At 41.0% G+C, this 17,523-nt stretch overlaps 1 protein-coding gene across 1 annotated transcript in view; it reads right to left on the bottom strand.

Annotated features, from left to right (window-relative positions):
* Window positions 1–17,523, bottom strand: part of PPP1R14C (protein phosphatase 1 regulatory inhibitor subunit 14C) — an 83,641-nt gene that overhangs the window by 2,444 nt on the left and 63,674 nt on the right. The window contains 2 exon segments of the mRNA XM_075924428.2: window positions 9,129–9,161; window positions 10,699–10,782. Of these exon segments, the coding sequence (XP_075780543.2) occupies window positions 9,129–9,161; window positions 10,699–10,782 (117 nt within the window).

Below are 17,523 nucleotides of genomic sequence, written 5' to 3'. Positions count from 1 at the left end.
GTTCCCTCTAGTCAGCACACAATATTCTACTGCAGTAGAAGGAAGTGAAGCTTTTTCTATGCCCATTGAGAGGAGACTTGATTGGAGGAAGCAAACTTTAAAACCTGGAATAGATTTCTGCCTCAGCTGTCCCAAATGAAAAAAAATCATGCATCAATGTCTCAAGCACTGGATTAGGATAGTTTTAGCAGGAGAGGAAAATTTTCCCCCCTTTCTGTCTTATTTGATGAGACTCCCATTCCCTTTCTAAATGCTGGACCTTCCCTATCTGCTCCTATAAAAGGCTGCAGGTACTTCACCTCCTTTTCCCCCCTGAAGCAGCAGCTGCTCAACATCCAGCTCAGAACTTGGTTGACTAATGTCAGTGGGACACAAACAAGCTGATTAGCAAGGTGTGTACGTACAGTGAATGTATAGGGAACTGCTCAGCTACACTACTCATATTGGCATGCTCATATTTTCCTATTTGAAATGTGGTCATGGAATTCCACTGAGATCCTCTCTCATCCCTCTTCCTAAAGGAGCTGTTCAATAGTTTCCTCCTTTTGATATAAAATTCAACTATGAGCAGCTTACCTTCAGATGAAACCTTTGTATAGAATGAAAGCAAATGGACCCATGGGAGATTATAAGCAAGCAGCAGGGGGGAAAAAAGCACTCTTTAGAATTCGGAGAGGGCTTCCCCCTCCTCCTTTCAAGTAGTACCACAACCCTTCTACACCTCACACAAAGCAAGAGGCTTTCGTTTTACACTGGAAATTTTAGCTAGTTGCCGATTAATACTCTCCATAGAACATCTAAAGAATCTGATCTGGCTGGCAGTTGAAGAAATCCCCACTGAGATCTGAGCTAAGTGAAGGATGTTGATCAGGAAAGGAGACAAACCACACAAATTACCATTGATTTAAAGAAATAAATGAAGTTTTTGAGTAGAAATTATTTTCCTCTTGGGAGCAGTTTTAATTGTGAGAAGGAATTCTAAAATATAAACTTATAACTATTAAAAATAGCTACAATGCATTTGTAGGTTGCAGACCCTTCACACCATGCAGTAGTTAATACAAAATACAGGCATGCAGTGAAGCAAGCTCATAATCACAATGCTTCTGGGCCATTATTCTGCACCTGATGTCTGACAAACTCAGATGCTAATACACAGCTGTGCCTTTCTGCTGACATATTTACTGCTCTTTGCTTTGAAAGAATGCAAAGAGAAAGGAAGGAGGGTCTCACAAGGTGACAGATTTGTTTTCCTTGGCTGATTGGGAGATGGGAAGATGCTTCATAATGGTTATTTATGCATTCATTTTATAATTCACAAATTAGCTAACAATATTTCTGACACCGCAACAGGCCTTTGCTTTCTTTAAATGCTACACATATAGAATTTAAAATGATTGTTTGGACCTTTTATTCTTGACCGGATGCATAAGGCAGCAGTTATTAAGTAAGTGTGTGTGGGGCGGGGGGTGCGTTGTTTCCCCGCCCATACACAACTTCATAAACAAATTTATTACTATTTATTAATACATTAAATATTCTCTCTCTCTTCCCTGTTCTCGAAATGCTTGATTATTGATAATGGAGATCTGGTAGGTTTGACAGTCACCATGCAAATGCAAGCTGGTTGTTTTACAGAACCTGAATTTAAAAAAAACCAAAACCACATATCCTACTCAGATTTTGTTAACATCTATTTAATTCAGATGCCTGAGAAATGGTTAGGAACAGTAGTTCTGTAAAGGATTCAAAGGGCTAAGACAGTTAGCTGCTTGATATCTCCAAAGAGTCCCTGAAGCAAAATTTGTCACTCCTCTTATTTTTAAAGAAAAAACAGCCACACCGAGTAAGGCCCTTATTGTCAAAGCAGGAGAAAAAAAAAAAAAGCACAAACCCAGTTTAATTCTTTTGCAAGTCACCTGGAAACACAATGTGTTACAACTGTGGAGATCCCTGTTAATATTAAATATACCACTGGTGATTCTAAAAGACATGCATTTCCAATTTAAAAAATTGCATATGAGACACAAGATAACTAAATGTATAGTTCATTTGAATTAATATATATATTGTCCTTCAGGCATTCTCCCCCGGCAACAATTTTCCTAGAATCAAAAGGCAGGCAGAGCAGATAAAACAGAATTAAAAAACCCCATGAAATGCTAATTCAGCAAGAAGGAAAATGATTTCACCTTTTCCTTTTGGAAGCATGATTCATTGCTTTAATGAGATTAACCGACCACAATGAATTCCAGATTTTCTGTTTAAGTTATTGCAATTAATTCAAGAGTAACTGGGTACCATCCCTACAGATGTTTCTCCTCACATACAAGATACCTGCGATACAAGTTCATCTCATCTTAGAAGTACCTAGAATCAGAGGTAACTGGTGAAGGGTGACACAGAAAGCCACTGGCCATATGGCCTCCTGCCCCCCAGCTCAGGAAAGGGCCCCCTTCTATTCCACCCTTCCTCTGCCTCCACTCTGCCTTTTTCCCACAACAAATGTAGCCTGGAACACTAGTGGGGCTGGAGGTCTGGCACAGGCAGCAGGGTCTGACCCCCTGTACCCACTGGCAATGGAAGTGGAGCAACGCAGCTCCAGCTTGCTCTGATCCCCCGGCTAGGTCACTCCTCTTCCCGCTAGAGAGTGTGGAGGTGAGCCAGCTGCTACCCTCCCCCTGAGCGACATAAATGGGAGGAGGCAGGCCTCTGCTGTGGACACCAAGTCTCTTCCCCCCCAACTACCCCACTAGACCCCTTGGACATCTAGGGACTCTGGCCCCCATCAGCTGCTGGCCAGCCTTTGCCCCTCCCACCTATGGTGTTTGAGGCATGTGTCCCCTCATGCTTCCCCCATAAGTCACCCCTGCTTGGAATCCTAAGACAGAAGCATTTTCAGTCTGGTTTACTAGACAAGCCAAAAGGGCAATATTCAGTTCACAAAGTAACCTTTCCTTCTACAGGCTCAGGGTATGTCTAGACTACGTTTTTCTTTCGAAAGGAGATATGCAAATTAGCCCCAAATTTGCATATCTTCTGATCGCTTTTTCGGACAGTGAAAGCAGTTTACACACGGTACTTTCGGGAAAAAACCCTTTTTTCGAAAGAACCTTCTTCCTCAAAAATTGAGGTTTACAAGTTCTTTCAAAAAAAGGAATTTTTCCTGAAAGAACTGCATCTAAACTGCTTTCACTGTCAAAAAAACCGCTTTCAAAAAAGCATTTGGAAGATATGCAGATTCCATGCTAATTTGCATATCTCCTTTCAAAAGAAAAGGATAGTCTAAACATACTCTCAGCTCCTCCACAACCAAGTCAAACTCCTGAGGGATCAACACTGGCCATTGGCTAAGGACAGCTCTTCAGAGGGACACTGATCAGCTGGAGCAATACAGGTACACTGAGCTATAGCCTTGTTGGGCCTAGGACATTAGAGAAATTGGTCCAATAAAAGATATTACCTTCCCCATCTTGTGTCAATAAAAGAAGACTGTCACACAGATGAGTGGAAGAGAAATACAAGGCCTTAGTTGCCAGCAGTGTACTAAAGAAAATGCAGGTTGTGTTCTCTCTTGGTGACAGTATTTGACTGGCTGAAAAATTCCAATAATTCTCCAAGCTTACAGTGAAAAGATTTTTTTTTTAATGTTTATATTCGGTGCTTTTGGTTTTCCCTGCTTTTCTTCTTTTTCTTAAACAGTGAAAAATGAAGGGTAAAAGGAAGAGAAAATCAAGTTTTCTAATATTTGGTCAAAGGAACTCTATCATTGTGCTAGTCACTGTGAAAGCCCCACCAGTGCAAGCACTAATGCCAACTAACCACAGACTCTTCAGACTTTCTCTGAGCCCACCTTTTGACTGGTATTCTCACTGTCGCTACTAAAGAAAGAGATTCCAAAAAGTTCGAGTCCTCAATTTCTTCTTCTAGATACCTTGATAAAAACCGCATTCTTTTCAGCTCCACAACGGTTCTTTAATCATCTTCAATGGATTAGAACTTCACTTGTTTGCCAGGGTCATCCTTTTTGCAGGTAGCAATACCCAAAGACTTTTTAATGGTACTGATCTCTGTAACGCAAGTGTTACAGACATTATCACCTCAAACACCCTTCAGTATAAACACCCCCTCATTTCACGAACAGGGAACAGAAGAAGAGATATTGACATGCCCCAAGTCTGTCTTGATCAGGGTTTCCCCACTGTCTGGACCCAAATATGGGTTGCCAGGCGTCTTCCCAGGTGGCTCTTAAGGAGCCATTCACACATTTTTTGAATTGCCCTGGGTCACCAAGTCTTCCTGAATTGGCAAAATGGGTCTCCATCTGGAAAAGGTTGGGAATCCCTGGTCTTGATCTTTGTACTCCAAGGACAGTACATAAAGGTCATTCTTCTTCTACAGGCTACAGCAATGGTTTGCAAACTACAAGTCACAACCCAGTACTGGGCTGTGGAATGTCAGTCACTGGGTCTCATTGCTGCAGGGTGATCAGGTGACCAGTGGGGATGCTGCCCTAGCACCACTGCGCTGAGCCCCAGAAGCTCTAGATGGCGAGGTGGAGGGTAAGGAGAGAGCGCACAGGGCTCTGTGTACAGCCCGTCCCCCAAACACTAACTCAGCACTCCCATTGGCTGGCACACTGCTTCTGACTGCTCAAGGTAAGCCTCTCATACTCCAGCCCTGGCCTCCTCTCCAAAGCCAGAGCTTCCTCCTAAACCCCAAAGCTCTCATCCTCAGTCCCACCCCAGAGCTACACACTAGCCTAATTATGTTGGGTCAGGGGCATCAATAATTTTCTTCAGCTGGGTCATGAGAAAAAAAAGTTTGAAGACCGCTGGGCTAGAGTATGAGGCTGATATTCTATTCTGAGAATGGCTAACTGTACTGAGCACAGAAGCTCAAGTTCTTGCACAATACAGAATTAAAAAATTCTCTAGAATGAAAATTATTATTAAGTGATTCTCATGGATAAAGAAAAATATAGGCCCAATATATACTCCCCACTCCTTCATGACGTATTTATTTTGCAGATGAGACATAAAATGCCCTCTAAGTTTCTCCACCCACCTAAAAGAGAGATCCCGTAGTCTTCCAAAATATTAATTCACCCCAAAACTTGCTCTTCAGTCTCAGAAGGATCCCCCATTTCTGAAGGGGAAAAATGGAAGAGAAATGCTTCTTGAAGCACCCACTCTTAGGTGGTAGAAAGACTTCAGCAACACAATTCAAAGCTATGCCCAGTTTTGAGAAATTCAGTTTGTATGCCATACTTTGTAGTTTTTCTTTGCACTTATACTCTCTTCCCAAGCTTGGGTTTTCTAGAGGTACCTCAGTTTCTCTTCAGCAAGTGTGACCTTATCACATTAAGGAAGCAAGCCTTTATTTATCATACTTTAAGAGCTAACACTAGCTTGAAAAGCGTGCCTCTTGGCCAAAGCTTTTTAGAAACACACAGTAGTTGGCATCATGTGCCCAGAAGATATTTTTAGTTGCTGGCAAACACATATCAGTCACATTACACATTTCTCTTAAGATGTTACAATGAATACATTTAAACAGGTTTTAGACAGTAGGTCTTATTTTACATGCAAGCCAGACTATAATTTATAACATCACTTAATCAAAATGATTCAAGGATACTGAATGACTGATATGATATGTCTTTGAATATTTAAGTATATAAAGTTATGAAATGATAATTTCCTGCAATATGCTAGCTTTAAACATAGTTCAGGTGAAAGTAGCAGAAGTTGCTGTCTTATACAACTTAAGCTTTCAGAATAACTGAGCGCATTCAGGAATCTATCCGTATTTCACAGGGCGAACCACCCTTGTCCAGCACCCTCGGGACCTGAGTGATCCCAAACCATGGAGTTTGTCAGACAAGGCTCCCTACTTACCTGTAGACTCTGCTTCTGGTTGGGGCTGCACTCCCTGCTGCATTCAGTCCCCCACTGCGCCAGCCCCAGAAAGAGGCTGGCCCGGCAGCTTCTAGCCCCAGCCAGTGCCATGTCCCCCACAGCACTGGCCAGGCTACATGCCCAGCTGCGGGCCTGCCGCCTTCAGCCCTTGGCCCTGCTGCCTCTAGCCCCAGCTGGCACTGTGCTCTCCACTGCCACCATTGACCGGGGCTGTGCCCCCCCCCCCCAATCACACCAGCACCAATTGAGGCTGTTTCCTACTGTGCCAGCCCTGGCTGGGGCTGTGCTCCTTGCCCTCATCTCTGTCCAGGGCTGTGTTCCCCAGTGCACCAAGCCCACTGGGACTGCGCTTCCCAGGCTGTGCTTCAGAACATGGCCAGCAGGGCTCTCTGGTCCAGCAATATCTATGGTCTAGTTGCCAGATTAGAGAGTCCTGGATTTTAAAGGTTCAACCTGTTCTTTGAAGGAGGAAAAACACTCCTCATAAATTAGTGCCTGTTACTATTTCAGATAATTTATTGTAGAGATTAAAAGAGAAAAACCTTAAAACCAGTCACCTGCTGAGTGACCTAAATAATTCTGTTTCTTCTGATGGAAAAAAACTACTGAGTATAAACACACAGAAGTAACTCCTGAAACTTTGTTTAACCTTCAGCCTCCTAACAGGAGTTAAGGCAACTAAGCAGAACTGACATCTTATCACACATATAAGGTAGCTGCAAGTCACTGAATTGTGATTAGCTTTCTTTTCATGTGCTTATAAAATTGCAGATTTCACACCACATTAAGGCTTTCTAGTTGGAACTCAGGATCACAAACATTTTTCAAGTCATAGATATTGAAATGTTACCTCCTTGCCAGAAATAGAACTTATCATGATTGAATTACAGCTCCCTAAAAGGAGAAAAATGCCGCGCACACACACACACACACACACACACCCCTCTTGCTTTTACAGAAAGAGATCACATGCTAGTGTGATAAATGGCCAGATACGCAAACATGCACGCATACACACACATATATGTATGGTCATATGTATATACCGTAGACACACATTTATATATAAAATAAACAATATTATTTCTTCCATGTGCCAGGATTTCCCCCCCCCCCCCCCTTCTAAACCTCAAACCAGGCAGATTATCCCACTGGCAGAAGAAGAGACCATGCTCTCTGCAGTTAATTCTACTTCCATGCCAGTCCAAATGGCCACCAAGGGAATGATGGGAAACTCTTTAAAGAGCATTGTCTCCACTTCATTGGCAAGGACCAAGATATCAGAAACTAATCCCCTATGGTGGTGCCTTCAAATTTAGGCTCTGTACTTTCAGTTTAACTTTAGTGCACACACACAGATCTATGTACTACTCCATTTCAGCTGCCATACCAATTAACCCTGTATTTATTACTGTAAGGGCATTCCTTCATTCAGACAATATTTTCTAACATCATGCCAAACACCAAACATGACCTCAGTCTCAAGTTTCAAGTGTATATTTACAGAAATATATATAAAAAATCTGTATTTATCAAGAAAAAACAAGACAGGATTTTGGTATAATGAACAGATTTAAGCCAAACAAGTTTAGCAGAAAGTAATTTTTAATTATTAGTTTGCCCTCTTGCCTTACACATCCTCCCACCAAAACCCATCCTTGCACATTTAGCTAGTTGGGAAAATGGGGGTAATCTTGCAAGATTAAAACAAAAGAGCCACATTCAGAGCCACTCTTGATCAGTCCATTTTAGCTATTAGCATCTTATTCTGCATCCTTCCTCTCTCCACCTTAGAGGCCAAGGGACAGCAGCAGTGTCAGGCTCCTGACACCATATCAGTCACCCATACCAAGAGCATGAAAAACAACAAGTTCAATGACCTTCACTGGAATACATTAACTGGGTCATCACGAACATAGCACCACTATTGTGAGACAACAGGAAGGTGACCTTTTGGCCTCATATCTCTGTAGGAATCCCTGGAATGTATCACATCTACCATTTCCATCACACTGAAGAATAAGCTATACAAGCATTAGTATCCAAGCCTGAGCTAAATTTCTACAGTCACAAAAGTCTTCAATGGCCACAGTTGCAATTGGTTGTAAACAGACTTCTCCAGTGTGAGATGAAGTAAAAAATTGAAGCAGAAATAGACTAAGAATTGTCTCTCCAACCATAACAGAAGTTTTGCCTGACAGATTGAATCAGTATTCTATGTTAAATAAAACAGCTCATTTCAGCACTGTTCTCCCTTGAAACAGAACCAGGCTACAGCGGTTCTGCTTAACTACAGCGGTTACCAAACCATGGAATTCATGCTGCCATGTATTCCCCAATCACATCTACAGTATCTTAGATGCTATTTGGCATTTGTTCAGAAAGTATGGATTTTATAATAGGGATCACTATTTAAATAAACTATTCAGTAACCTAAAAGCTTAGATCATGCACTTTAGCAGTTCACCTACTGCATAAGGTCAAAATATCTGTTAGATGACCAGCCTTACTCTTCCTAGTAAACATGCAATTGTGTATATTAAAAGTGGTATATGTGCAGATGAGTATTTTCTATTAAACTTCCATCCAAATATCCACTTAAAAGTCTGGTGGCTTAATCATTCTACTGTATTGTACATATATCCATTTATAAGGTAGTTGGACACATGCAGCTCAAACGTACGTCTGTAAAGTAAGATCCAAGTCTCTCCTCAAAGATAAGCTAAAAAAAGAAGAGAGTCTCATGATCTTAAAGAGACCAAATAATACATTTAATGGGTTGAAACAATTTCATGCAAATACAGTCCTTTATTCAATTTGATTTTTATCATTTCAGATAAAATAATTTCATTTGTTCATTTCTTCACATCTGAGCTTTGCATCTTGATTTAAGTATTATTGAAGGCAAGGAAAACATTAAAAAGGACAAGTAACACTATATTAACAGTTTGCAGGTTTTATTTGCATCAGAAATCTAAACCCTAATATTTAACTAGGAATAATCAGCTTCCTTTCAATGTTGCTCCTGCTAAGTCAACTAACAGACTACAGCATTCCAAGAGAGGCTATCACACCTGAAATCTTCCTACCCCTTGACTTCAAGTAAGCATTCCCATATTTTTACCTAATGATCTATTTTAGCTGGAGTACAACAAAACTGGTTTTGAACAGGGGAAAAAATGGTATTCAAGTAAAGAGATTTTTTACCTCTGTTGGTTTGTAGCAATCTACAAGAGCTTCCTAGAAGTAAAACACGAAAGAATTGTCAGTTTCTGTATGAAGTCATGTCAGTTTTCAAAAGTGAGAGCAAATCTATAGTCTGACACTATCATATTTTCATAGTTTTTCCCCCATATATCAAGCTAGACCTGTTAGCTTTCATATAGTTTACAGTGGGCAGAAATGCAATCTTCACATTCAACAACAACTACAGGCTGAACCCTTCTAGTCCGGCATATTTCAGTTAGCCAGATGTCACTTAGCATGGGTGTTGCCAAGTTTCCCTGCAGTCCCAAAAAGTTTGTTTATAGCTGCCAGTGCTGGCTCTTAGTGTTCTATGCTGTTATTTAGCTCCGACTTATCCCTACATGTCTTTTAAGAGCTCAATAAGCAATGGAAGTGTTAGTAATTCTGCTAGACAATATTGACTTCCGGTGGTTCAGCAAATTCTCCGGTATGGCAGTGGTCAGGTACGAGGGATGCTGGACTAGAGAGGTTCAACCAGTACATCCAAAGTGTTGTGGCATGGATAAAGTATCTACAGCGGAAAGCAACTAATGCCACTGGAGGTAGAGGGGAGTAGTAGCAGCTTCCTTAAAAAAAATAAATCTCAATTTATACATCGCCAAGGAGATGGGAGAGAGGAGTATAAGTTAATTTCATACAAACAGTCTGCCACACTCCAAGATTCAAATAACTTTTTATTGGGACACTAGGGCATTACTAAGTGGGTTCTTAACATGTGATTTGGGAGGAAAGGTTGCATATTAGATCTTATTTCATTTCCCCCTTATAACTATTACTCATTATGTGGAAAGGTAAGTCCTACATTGGCTCTAAATGTTTTTCCAGACACACAGTTATTCTTCCTCTCTCCACACTCTACCTTCCCAACTGTATTGCACTACATTTACCACCAACAAGATTACAAAATTAGGCAATTACATTAGGCTTCTTGTTCCAATTCACCTTACATAGTTTGTATTTTTCTGCTGTGGGGTTGACGATCATGATCTTCTCCTCACATTTTTAGATAAACTCCTGAATGGCTACCAATGACTTATGCTTTTACAACTCAAAAGCTAGCATCTATTTCAAAAGAAGTAGTTGTTATTTTTTCATGCTTAGGAAAAGATTAGTAATATAAATGAAGAGCAACAGGATCAGTACACATGCATTAATAGAAACAACTCCAAAACAGTCCTGCCCACAAGATGCACTAGTTTTCTGAGATTCTTCATACTGTATAATGCTAAAGACACTTGGAGAAAAGTAGGGCTCTCCTACTTCTCAGAAAAAGTATCCCTCACACTGAACTGTCCCTTGTATTACTACTATTGTTAGCCTCATTTAAGGAGTTGCCTCAAAATACTAGGGAATACTGTTTACATTCAGACAGTAGTCATGACAGGTTACATTCAGTTCCCTTATCGCAAACGCACAAAATACTCATTTTAGGGCTACCACCAGCAGGGCAGTCATTCAGCATTAAGATATAGTAAGCCTGATACATGTTACATCAGCCATGTTCAAGTTTACTTTAGGAAAAATATTTTACCTGTAATTTGATAGCTCTCTCCTCTTCATTAGCTGCATCAAGAAGGTCATCTATGTCAATTTCTACATCTGGCATCTCTTCTTCCTGCAAAGGGAAAAGTCAGGTTTAATGCATTTAGTTGTCCTTCAGCTCAAAAGCTGAGCTGGCAGTCTAGCAATAACACATGCATTATCATCTGCAGGGCCGGGTCAGAGGAGAAAGAAATAACTTAGACACCAGCTTGGTTCTTCATCCTTAGGCCAAGGGAAGTCACAAACAGAATGCTTAGGCCTTGGTAATACACAAAGGAAAATTTCTCTTAAGCAACTCTCCAGAAATGTCAAAAGCGCTGTTAACTAATTTCAAGACTTGCTGCACACAGCCCTCCTCAGAGTGGAGCAGATGGAGTGTTAGGTGTGGGAAAAGTCAGACACACAAGGAAGAGAATTGCTTTGAAAATTATGTTCCAAATTGGCCCTTCAGCTGTTCCTATCCAGTTGCAGTTATGGAAAGTCATGCTCATTCATTGTTAGCACGAAGTGACAGCCCAGTCTCCAGCAGAAGAGTTCATAATTCCTGAGCCCACAATGAAGAAATTAGAAATTTCATTCCATCTTTCCCTGTAAGATGTTTATGTTTTACTGATATCTCAGTTTTTGCACCACTACTGAAGCAGATAGCTATTACATATGAGATAATGCCATTCAGAAATTGGATCTTTCTACCCACTCACTTTAGGAAACAGGAGCAGCAATATATACACATTTTGAAGCACCACATGCTTATTCAGTCTTTTCAATAGAAAGACTTTTGCTAAATTTAGATATCCCTGCTTACTGTATTTAAATTATGGTAAAAAAAACCACACACCTATTTGGCTTTTTGTCTGACCATATAAAAGGTCAGAGTTGTTCCTCTGTACTTAACAAATATCCCATCATTAGCAGTTCAAAGTTCATTTTATTTATACCAGACTAGCTAGCCAGATGACAGAATCCACTCGCAAACACAACACCAACTACAAAAGAGATTTAAGTTTCCCTTTAAACTAAGATTTCATTTGCTTATTTCTTGGGAGATGTGGATGAACTTTTCTTTTTTCTTTTTAAAAGGAAGCAGAAATGGCACAAACATTCTAACATAGAACTGCAGACTGTTAGATAATATATACCAGTCTGTGGAACACCAATCACTTTGCTCACCAGGAAATACATAGCTTTGAAATGGATACTTCAAGCAGCAGTGAGACATGGACATTCATTGAGTAAAATCCAAAATTTTCAACTAGAAGTTGCATTATTTTAGGGGGAAAAAGTAAACACAAAATCCTCTCATCAACATCTTTCCCAAAACTAGGTAAAAATTAAGTGTAAGTGTGAAAAAGAATAACTTTGAAAATGTTGGGAAGACTAAAAAGCCATCTTTCAGTTGAAGTCAGAATTCTGAAGTTAGACAATTCATTAGTGGTTACTTAAGGTGCTTAAATAGCTTAGCCCTATGTTAACTTGCAGATCGTCCATGTAAAAATCCAAATATATGATGGAGATCCTGCTCCTCAAATATTTTACATATGCAGTGTATTTTGACCACTGTTAATTCCAAAACAAGGATTATTTGGGTATCAAGGTGAAATTCAGAATTTGTTCAATAGTCTTAACATTTGTGTATATACACACACTACAACCTTATTTCATTAACATGTAGATATTCATCTAAAATCACCACTACAGAGCCATGTCTATAATCTCCCATAGCGAATCATACTGAATTCATTACTGTTTCATCCCTTGAAGGGTTGTTGTGACAGTGTCTTAATCCCTTAAATCAGTTATCTTGCCTGTTTTTCTGCTGGATGGCAAGAATGTACATAGCTCCAGTGATGGGTAAGCCTGCAGAAGGACAGAATTCCTGCCTTGAAAGGCTTACAGTGCAGTCTTCTCTATGACATTCATCCATAGACTCATGTTCACTTTTCATGGTCTCCCCTAAGAAAGAGCTTTTGCACTCCAAATCAACCACTGTACTAATATTTTGTATTAAATCAAAATCAATCCAGACAGTTTCAAATACTAAGCTACATGGACAGTTTATACAGGAAACCCAACATTTTTTTTTCTAAAACTTGCAAATGTAACATGTTAATTCATGGCAAGTCCCTACATAAGGCGGCAGAAAGCTGTGCTTCCTCCTAGTTTCCACATCCACCCCCAAGGATGATATAGATCCGTCCCATAGCACAAAGTCAGAAACACTTGTCCCATAGACAAAAGTTATTGATGAAGAGGTGGAAGTTAGGGTCAATCTGGTGACAGTGTGGCAAGCAGCCAGAAATTGTTCTCAAGTCTCAGCAACTGTACGTGGAGCATGAAGGAAGGGAAAAGATGTGGGATCATGAAGCAAGGGAAGAGAGGCAGGGTAAGCTACTGTTCAGGTGGTGGTGGGGAAGCAGTCTGGTTGGCAGCCATGAGAGCTGGTAAGTTGCTCTATTAGAACCGGGGGGAGGGAGAGAGAGGGAGGGTGGTATGGCACAGGACAGTTAAGTTCTTCTTGTACAGCTGGAGGACAAGGGTGGGGCAGGGCAGTAAGTCAGTGTGTACTGCAACAAGGGAAGGGAGAGGCAGGCAGCAGCTTAGACGTTGCTCTTGCAGCTGGGGGAGGAAGGTCAGCAGCAGGAGCTGAACAGAGGCTGTATTTCTGTGAGCTGGCTAAGCGCTGCCTGGATCTGCGTCCTGTCCAACCAGAGCACCAATAGACACACAGATAATAATAAATCTTGCTAGGAGATGGTGTCGGACCTTTGTCTGATGTTCTTTGCCTGATGTACTTTGCCATGGAATCTCTGTAAGAAAATTTCCCCCACCACTGTGGTACAACACTCTCCCACACTATTCTTCATATTGTGCAGCAGCAAACAAGGCGGCATAGAGTTTGGCTCCAGAAGGTGTGGGGCGAGGCACTCACTCCCACCCCTATTAGGAGGGAGTTATTCAAACTGTGGAAGTTATTCTATGATTAGGGTCTAAGACACTTTCCTATTTTGATCCCAAATCCTAAACTCTCACTCTTCCAAATTTCCCAGTCCCACATAAATTGTATATGGCCTATCCCATCATCGAGTTGTGACATCTGGGTTGGGGGAGGAGATATTTCAATTACCTTCTCAGAGGAAAAATTACCTTTACTATATTTATTTTAATGGGGATGAGGGGACAAATGGGAGCTAAGGGTTTGACAAAGACGTTCAATCAAGTTGTTACCGAGATAGATTATTTCTGTTGCAGAAGTGCCAGCAGGCCCTCGACCACTTCATGTTTCAGAGCCCTGAAACAGCAAGCCTTTTTAGGAAGGATAAAAATAAGAGTGTGGCAATATATGTTACAAACACCTTATACGTTATAAACATTCCTTATTTTATAGTTATTAACGCAAAGCCTACAGGATGTTGAATGCATATGGATCAATGTGCTAACAAAATCTAGGAGGGGGCAATAGTGGGGGTCTGTTACAGACTCCCAAATCAATCTAGATAACAGAGTAAGTCACTCCCAGGCACCTATCTGAAATACATAAAAAAAAATGGTAGTGTTTTGAAGATTTCACTTTGGGAGATGTGTTGGAGGGTCTCATGCAGGCAGTATTATTAAGAGTTTCTAAAAATAAGGTAATTTTCTAGCAAGAGGTACTCTGCCCAATATGAGGCATCTCATTAAAACAGATAAAAATGAATTAATCACTAAATTGGAAGCTGGTGGTTGCCTACAGATCATGACCTGATTAACTTCAGTTTGGGGGAAACTTTCCAACCAGTAATATAAAGTGTTTTCAGAGGAATCATTTTCCAAAGATGAGGGAAATAAGAAGCAAAACTGTTTGGAAGGGAAAGTTTAAAACAGAAAAATGAATGGAAAAAAAAGGAAGTTTTCAGAAGAGTTGGTTATATAGTTTTAAAAAAGAGTCATAATTCCACAGGAAAAAATGGGAATTATTTTGGCTAGAAGTCATCCAAGCTTAGTGGCAAACTAAAGATAATAATAACTAGAAGTTTAAAAAGTGACATTAACATAAGAATGAAGTAGATAGCAATTAATATAAATTAGAAGTTATCAAGTGTAGAAAATTGATAAGCAAGAATTTTCTAAAGAAATCATGTAACAATCTATGGCTGGTAGGTCTAAGGACAACAACAACAACATTTTAAGTACTTCAGAAACAAAATATTCTAGCAATGGTATAGGCATACAAGATGGTGTCAGCAAAATTGTTAATGATTCACAAAAATCAGAAGTATTCCCTGAACACTTCTATTCGGGAAGAAGTAAGGTGATGTGCTTACATCACATGAGGATAAATTATTTTCCAGTCCATTAGTAAATGGGGAGAACATTAAATATCTGTTAAGCACAAGCCTTTTGAAATCAGAAGACTCATACATGCTAACATCCCTATTCATAACATCCTCTTGCAAAGAATTTCACAGATTGATTGTGCATTTTGTGAAGAAATACTCCATAATGTAATTGAAATCATGTAACCATCAAATTTTAACTGTTACACAACTATTCGATAGTCCCTAGGGTGGGGCTGGCAGCCAGTGCACTACTAGTCCCACTCCTAGGGAGCACCCTGCCACCCTGTGCTGCTGCCACAGTATCAGAGGCAGTAGCATGGGGCAGCAGCAGGCCCTGTTGGACAGAAGCAGAACCGGCATCCAACGGAGCAGCCTCTGTCCCCCACAAACTTGGGCCCATCGCAGACAGAGGCTGGTCCTCCATAGCCTCCCCTGCCTGCTGCCTCCGATAGAGGCAACAGCTAGGACTGCCAGATGGTTTCAGAAAAAAATACAGAACATCATCATCACATGCCACGAAAAAGTTTGTTGTGGGAGGGGAGGGGGGCGAGAAGGACCCCAGGAGTTAAGCCAAAAACACTATTGCCCCTTTAAAAACCGTGTGGTGAAGCTTTTTGGCCCACCCGCCATCTTGCCTCCCTGCGCTGGGTCAGATAGCTCCCCTGCAGAACCCAGTAAGGACTGGAGTTGCCAGGCTGCCTCCATATTGAGCTGGACAGCCCGGGATTGTCTCCTGACCACGGGGGGGGGGGGGGGGGGGGGGGAGGGAGGGAGATAAAAGGGGGGAAGAAAAAAAAACACAATAGAAAGTACCAGACATTTTAAGTGTTCGGTATTTTCTGAATTTTTTTTTACAGGACAGGAGGCGAAAATATCGTACTGTCCGGTTCAATACCGGACACCTGACAACCCTAGCAACAGCGCAGGGGAAGAGGAGGAGCAGGCAGAGCCCGTGGTCAAGGAGAATTTGCTTTTTAAGCTGGCTTTCCCTAAGCACCGGCTACTGCCTGTCTCTCCCCCACTTCCCCCATTCCGGCTGCCTCTGTGGGAGACAACAAGGGGTGGCAGGCAGATCCACAGAGCCAGCACATATGGAGAACCAGTTTACAAGCTGGCTCCTCGCAAGTACCAATTGCCGCCTGACTCCCCTTTCCTCTCCCCATGCTGCTGTCTCTCCATAAGAGGCAGCAGTGCATCGGTGAGGAGGGCAGGCAGCTCCACAGGATCCAGTGCTAGAAGCCAGTTCCTCATGGGTACTGGCCCCCTCCCCACCTTGCTGTCTCGGATACGGAGGAAGCAAAGCGAGGGGGATGGCATATAGTCGACAGGATTAACTGGTAAACCCAGGTTTATTCCACTGAGAACATTTCAGTTGAAGTTGCTCAACAGACTGAAATGGGAATACGCAATTCCACTCTCCAAATTCTGGAAAAAGACTTTTTTATACTTTGTTGTTTGTAAGTACTGCCACATAAAGCATTAAAAGCAAATTAAGGCATGCAAATTTGACTTTTAAGACGGGAATGTTAGTTATACTTTGTGTGATACTAGATAGGACCTGCATAATACACATAAACCTTGAAAAATGAAGCCAACAAGAAAGATCTGGAAGAGTGCCTCAGATTAGGCAATGTGTCCTAAATGTTTTTTTATGCATTTAGCACACCCATACGCAGTTGAAGCCTTAAGGAATTCTTTAGCTGGAAAGAGTTACAAGATGTCAATAATCAGCAGTTTTGCAAAGACCCCAAGAACTAGCTAAAACTCTGACCTCCTCAATATCCTGACATCTATAGTCCATACTCATATCAAACAGGAGCACAAAATGTTTATACAGGCAGTCCCCGAGTTACTGGTGTCCAGATTCAGCCACTGTTGCAACTGATCAGTTTCAGCAGCGGCTGAATCTGGATGCCAGTTCCGACTTACATACAGATTCAACTTAAGAACAAACCTACAGTCCCTATCTTGTACATAACCCGGGGACTGCCTGTATAGCCAAAAATCATAAAACGCCATTTCAGAATTAGAGTGGAAAATATACCAACATGGTCTTGATTGCACAACACACAATTCATTATAAATCCATGTTTATATCTGGTGACAACTCACTAAGTAATCACCAGTGATAATCCTTTCTGTAAGTGTGGGTTGACGATGCAAATATTGTATTAGTTTTCTTTACATCCAGTTCCTCCATTTCATATAATCTCAACTAAGGTTGCCAACCCTCCAGGCTTGTCCCAGAGTATCCAGGAATTAAAAACGAATCTTTAATTAAAAATTATGAAACCTCCAGGAATACATCCAACCAAAATTGACAACCCTAATCTGAGCAGATCTACTTCATTTTTCAGACATTTGTAGACCATTCTTCCTTGTTCTGAATTAGCATTGATGCACTCCTATGGTAATCTCATAGGGTTTTCTGAGATTTAAAAGGAGATAAATTAAGAGTAGCATTAATGCTACTCGAGTTCTGTTTTAAAAGTTAGATT

Source organism: Pelodiscus sinensis, chromosome 3, assembly GCF_052426305.1.
Source record: "Pelodiscus sinensis isolate ZL-2025 chromosome 3, ASM5242630v1, whole genome shotgun sequence".
NCBI lineage: Eukaryota > Metazoa > Chordata > Testudines > Trionychidae > Pelodiscus > Pelodiscus sinensis.
This window is presented reverse-complemented; position numbering and strand designations above follow the sequence as displayed.